This window comes from Sinocyclocheilus anshuiensis, unplaced genomic scaffold (assembly GCF_001515605.1).
Source record: "Sinocyclocheilus anshuiensis isolate Anshui unplaced genomic scaffold, SAMN03320099.WGS_v1.1 scaffold1240, whole genome shotgun sequence".
Classification (NCBI taxonomy): Eukaryota; Metazoa; Chordata; class Actinopteri; order Cypriniformes; family Cyprinidae; genus Sinocyclocheilus; species Sinocyclocheilus anshuiensis.
The window spans coordinates 842,325-848,349 of record NW_015542555.1 but is presented as its reverse complement, the minus strand read 5'-3'; the positions used below and the strand labels follow the sequence as shown (position 1 = coordinate 848,349).

The window sequence follows — 6,025 nt, the reverse complement described above, 5'->3', positions numbered from 1 at the left end:
GGCATAGAGGAGAAACAATAATGTACAGTATGTGGAAAATAATGTGTTTTTTGAACCTTAAACCGCATAAACACATTTCATTACACCAAATACACAAAATAAAGATTTTGTTAGCAGCATCATATGACCCCTTTAAAAAATCTGTAAAAATATTGCACTGAAATGTGCGCTGAAGTAATTTGCGTATTTTAATTATACCTGTCAAGTTTGTGGTTTTTCATCATTATACAGTCTTTTGTTTAATGTAAAACATTAAAAAGTTTTTGTCTTTTTTCTGTTTAACTTTTATTAAACTGCAGATCAAAATAGAATAGGCCTATACCCTAAATAAGGATAAATTATAGCATCTCCAAAATAATCGCATACACAGATGCACGTTGCCATTACAGTAGTCAGCGCCGAACAACGGGCAAATAAAATATAAATGGAGGTTACAAAAGAGATTCAGTCAAGATCAGTGAGGGATTTTCTTTTCTTTTGTTCTTTGATTAACATTAATGACTGGCGGCAGCGGCTGCTATCAATGCACGGATCCAATACACCCTTGTTTTCTTTCTCAACTCTTTACGTTCACTTAAGACATAACCGATTGTATTTATGGGATATTTTGATATAATTCTGTGTGTATTTGTCCATTCAAATGTGTAAGAATGCGAGAAAGAGAGCTCAGTCCAGTGTTCGCGTATTTAAGAGATGGCTTTTGTGTGTACGCTTTGTGTGTGTGTGCGCAGCACAGAAAACAGAGCGCGAGTGCAGAAGCAAGTTCTATTTCGTCTTCTTGCAGTTGAATCTTTTGAAATAACAATAAATGCGCATACAGAAATCGAGAAGCAGAATCGAAATGTAATTTTATAACAAGTAATTTGATTCCTGACCTTACGCATCTGATCTGATTTCTGAAATTGGAATAGCTTTTCGATTCCTAACCCTCCTAATAAATTATTTCATTCTTGCATGCAAAAAGACCAGTATGGTGACTATGGGGCTATGTAAAATATTTTTTTGCAACTTACTAGGTTTATCATTTGTAATTTTTTTTCTGATAGTGTCGATAATTGTCTGTTACCTGACTGTTGACATCGACATCGCGATACTTACGAGACATCGTCTATATACGATAATATCGTCATATCGCCCAGCCCTAGATTGGAATGACCAGCCAGTGCGCAGCTCTGCAGGAGGTAAATGAGGTAAAGGAAACGTGCCAGTATGTTCTACAATATGGCAAGAGCCGACAGCTGAAGCACTCACAGAACATACATACACGATTCAATCACGCCGGGCAGTGAGTGAGCGAAACATTGTCTTTGCCTTGTGCTCTGTAATTGTTCTGCCAGGAAAGCCAAAAAAACCCCCCAACTCTGATAACATTCATAGAGTAATGGAACCGAAGGCATGTGCTGGAGCAGGATGATATTTCACCAAGTGAGAGTGATAATTCCTGATGGAGCAGAAGTGCCGCCAGTGATCTGCCTTTATCTCACCGCTCATATTTCACTCACTCAACCATCACCACGGAGAGACACTTTATCATTATTTCACACAAAACAGCAATAAGCACAACTAACCCAGGCAAGCGAGAGGCCTTGAACAGACTTCCGCCCCACCCGTATCCAACAGGAAACAGAGCACTGGGGGGAAACAAAGCTATTTTGGGACAATGCAACTCTCGACCCCCTCCGCCTTTGGATATTAGCCGCCTATTGTGGTGATATAATGATCTCTTCGATACAGCTGCAGGAATGACTCACGCTCAAGCCTATCCGATACCTCCCCAAACGAGGCCTACATTAACTTCCTGTTCCCTGAAGGACCGTGCACCACGCAGTTCAGCGCTGTTTATCCATTCTTTGAAAGCAACAGGCAATCAGTGCATCCCTCTCGGTCATACCTGCTGATGTTTCTCGAATTCCAGTTTGATGGGAGACTTGATGCAGTTGCAGGTGTCGTGGTACGTCTGTTTGAGAGCCAGATCCATCAGGTGTTTGTGATAGGCTCCCGCCACATTTCCACAGATGAAGATGATGATGTTAGCCAGGATCTATAAAGACACATAAAACAGCTTTAGTGAGAGGTATAGAGATACCGTATGCTCTGTATGTTGCACAAACAATACATTATATATACATATATACAGTGCATTCAGAAAGTATTCAGACCCCTTTCACTTTTAAAAATTTTGTTAGGTTGCAGCCTGATACTACAATAGTTTAAATTCATTTTTTTCTCATTAATCTACACTCCATCATAGGCGGAAATCCCCATCTGTGGGTTGTCCCCCCTAAAAATATGATTAAAAACCACACTGCGCATTGTAAATAACAATGTTTTATACTTTAAACATAGTAGTAAAACAACACAAACAGGGCAAAAATGCGTTTTAAATTTAGAAACATTTTGAGTCTCTCCCTCCCTTGCCTCACAGTGCTTTAGTTCAAATGCTTGCTTTCCTCTTTTACATCACCTACACACACACAAGTCCGGTGAGAGAGAGAAGTCAATAGTATTTGTATATATAGTAATATATATATATATATATATATATATATATATATAATAAACTGTTTTTAACATTTATATAATTGATAATGATTTCTGAAGCATTATGTGACACTGAAGACTGGAGTAATGATGCTGAAAATTCAGCTTTGCATCACAAAAATAAATACAATTTTCAAATATGATGTAGTTCTACATTTTAATAATTTTTCAAAGTATTACTGTTTTTACTGTAGTGTGTATATATATATCACACACACACACACACACACACACACACACACATACACACACACTTTTTTTCTATTTTTTGTGGTTGATTTATGATAGATAGATTATGATATGCAATGTTTTTCACATTAATATTATATATCAACATTATCAGTATTATTGTGATCTATATATCATAAGTTGACCAGAAAAGGTGACCACAATAACATTTCTCTGCAAAATTATCACATAATGTGAACTGTAATCATATTGTGTCAAATATGTTATTGTTTAAATAAATTATTTCAATAATATTTAGATATTACAGTGATAAAAGGGGGGATGTGATAAATTTGTCATGAAAATAATATAACAATGCAATAAATCCTAAAATTATATCTTAAAATACACTTAATTTTCTTTAAGCAAAATACAAATATATGTATATTGTAAAATACAATTGTATATAAATATATATGACATTTTTTTTTATTTCAGGGGAAAATTTGGTGAGATTAAACCTTAATTAATAACAACATTTATTTCAGTAATAAAGTTCTCAGAAACCTTAATTCCAAGCAAGTGTTTATAAAATGATCAGTCTGATAAAAATATGTTATATATTTAGTACTGAATTAATGTAGTCTCAGTGTGTAATAAATACATAAATGGCATACAGTATAAAACAAGTAATGAATGCACAAATTGCCTGGTAAGTACAGGAAGACATTAGTGCCAGACCACAGACACTTCAGGAAAATATGCACAGCAAGCCAAATGGCTTTTGACTGAGTTTCAAATGGCTAAGGTAAGTGCATTAGCGAAAGATGGAATCAGTATAAGTATCCAGAGAGGGATGTGCCTCTACATTGATTCAAAAGACACACCTGTATTAAACATTAAAAAAGTATATATTTTTGAGCACCTTATCAGTATATTATGATTTCTGAAGCATTATGTGACACTGAAGACTGGAGTAATGATGCTGAAAATTCAGCTTTGCATCACAAAAATAAATACAATTTTCAAATATGATGTAGTTCTACATTTTAATAATTTTTCAAAGTATTACTGTTTTTACTGTAGTGTGTATATATATATCACACACACACACACACACACACACACACACACATACACACACACTTTTTTTCTATTTTTTGTGGTTGATTTATGATAGATAGATTATGATATGCAATGTTTTTCACATTAATATTATATATCAACATTATCAGTATTATTGTGATCTATATATCATAAGTTGACCAGAAAAGGTGACCACAATAACATTTCTCTGCAAAATTATCACATAATGTGAACTGTAATCATATTGTGTCAAATATGTTATTGTTTAAATAAATTATTTCAATAATATTTAGATATTACAGTGATAAAAGGGGGGATGTGATAAATTTGTCATGAAAATAATATAACAATGCAATAAATCCTAAAATTATATCTTAAAATACACTTAATTTTCTTTAAGCAAAATACAAATATATGTATATTGTAAAATACAATTGTATATAAATATATATGACATTTTTTTTTATTTCAGGGGAAAATTTGGTGAGATTAAACCTTAATTAATAACAACATTTATTTCAGTAATAAAGTTCTCAGAAACCTTAATTCCAAGCAAGTGTTTATAAAATGATCAGTCTGATAAAAATATGTTATATATTTAGTACTGAATTAATGTAGTCTCAGTGTGTAATAAATACATAAATGGCATACAGTATAAAACAAGTAATGAATGCACAAATTGCCTGGTAAGTACAGGAAGACATTAGTGCCAGACCACAGACACTTCAGGAAAATATGCACAGCAAGCCAAATGGCTTTTGACTGAGTTTCAAATGGCTAAGGTAAGTGCATTAGCGAAAGATGGAATCAGTATAAGTATCCAGAGAGGGATGTGCCTCTACATTGATTCAAAAGATATTGATCTTCAGGAAAAGTGAATTCAGTCCAGCCCATGAAAAGCTTTCAGCAGATATCAGCGCAGTACTGAATACGGTGCTGTTATCTTTCACAAATGGAGAGCAGGACGTGTTGGATAATTGGTTTTAATTGCAATAACTGAAACTAGACACAATTGTGTAGACACAATAAGGCATGAGAAATGACAAACACTACAATAATGAAGATTTGGCTCATGAATATTGGTGCATGCCTGGAATGTTCAAGAAGGTTATCAAGAATACCATAATGTAAAGATATAGTTTAAATAGATTTTTATAATTTAAATAAATAATAAATTAATTAATTAAAAAGGGCTTAATTTTCTGTTCGCATTTTTTTTTTTTTTTGGCATCATGTAAATATAAGTTAAATATATAAATGAATAAATAAATATAAATCAGGTTTCATTTTTAAAGTGATATTTAATTTTGGCTTAATATAAATATATAATTTAATTATATTTTAAAAGTGAACAAAAATATAAAGAAATAATCAAACAAATAAATAAATATATATAAAACAGTAAAATGTAATCTCGGCTTGATTTAAATATACAGTGCATCCGGAAAGTATTCAATTGCCAATTAATTGCCAAATGATGATGATCAAAGCTTGCCGCATCATACCCAAAAAGATTTGAGACTGTAATTGGTGCCGAAGGTGTTTCAACAAAGTATTGAGCAAAGGCTGAGAATGTAACGCCCCTGTGGACTGTTTGTTGTGGTTTCTTCCCTTTGTGTTGGTTTAGCCCGTCTAATCATTAGTTAAACACCATCATTGTGCTCACCTGTCTGCCTCTAATTATTCACCCCATATTAGTTCCTGTCTGTCTGAGCATTGGTGTCGGTTATTGTTAATGTTACCCCGAGTGTGTGCGTCTCACCTACCTGAACCTGCCTTGTTGTGTCTACAATAAATGTCATTATTGGAATCCTTGTCGTCCTCGTCGTCCTGCCTGCCTCCACACACCCGTTTCCGTGACAGAATAACCGACCCAAAACAACAACATGGAGATCGCTGCTCGTTTCCTCACCATATCCCGCCGGGATCTCCCCTTCTACGAGTACGCCGGGGAGTTCTGCAAGCTCGCAGTGGTGACGGCGTTAGAGGACGCCGTCCTTAATCAGCTGTTCTGGCTCGGGGCCAACTACCATCGCCCCGTGGACCTCCCAGACACCACTGGACTAAGTTGGAGGGAAGGTGTCTTCCGGTGTCTGGGGAGTGTCCGGTCCCGAGCCAGAACCAGTCCGCCGCCGTCCGCGGCTCACTCAAGCCCGAAGGACGTTAATGTGGCAAGCCCGAAGGACGTCAATGTGGCAAGCCCGAAGGACGTCGATGTGGCAAGCCCGAA

The 6,025-nt window shown here is 35.3% G+C and overlaps 1 protein-coding gene across 2 annotated transcripts in view; it reads right to left on the bottom strand.

The window, feature by feature from the left end:
- The window catches only part of LOC107694336 (adenylate cyclase type 2-like), an 84,567-nt gene that overhangs the window by 30,374 nt on the left and 48,168 nt on the right, over positions 1-6,025 (bottom strand). For both annotated transcript variants that reach the window (XM_016494013.1, XM_016494012.1), the window contains one exon: positions 1,892-2,041. In XM_016494013.1, coding sequence (XP_016349499.1) covers positions 1,892-2,041 — 150 coding nt within the window. The remainder of the gene's footprint in view (positions 1-1,891; positions 2,042-6,025) is intronic.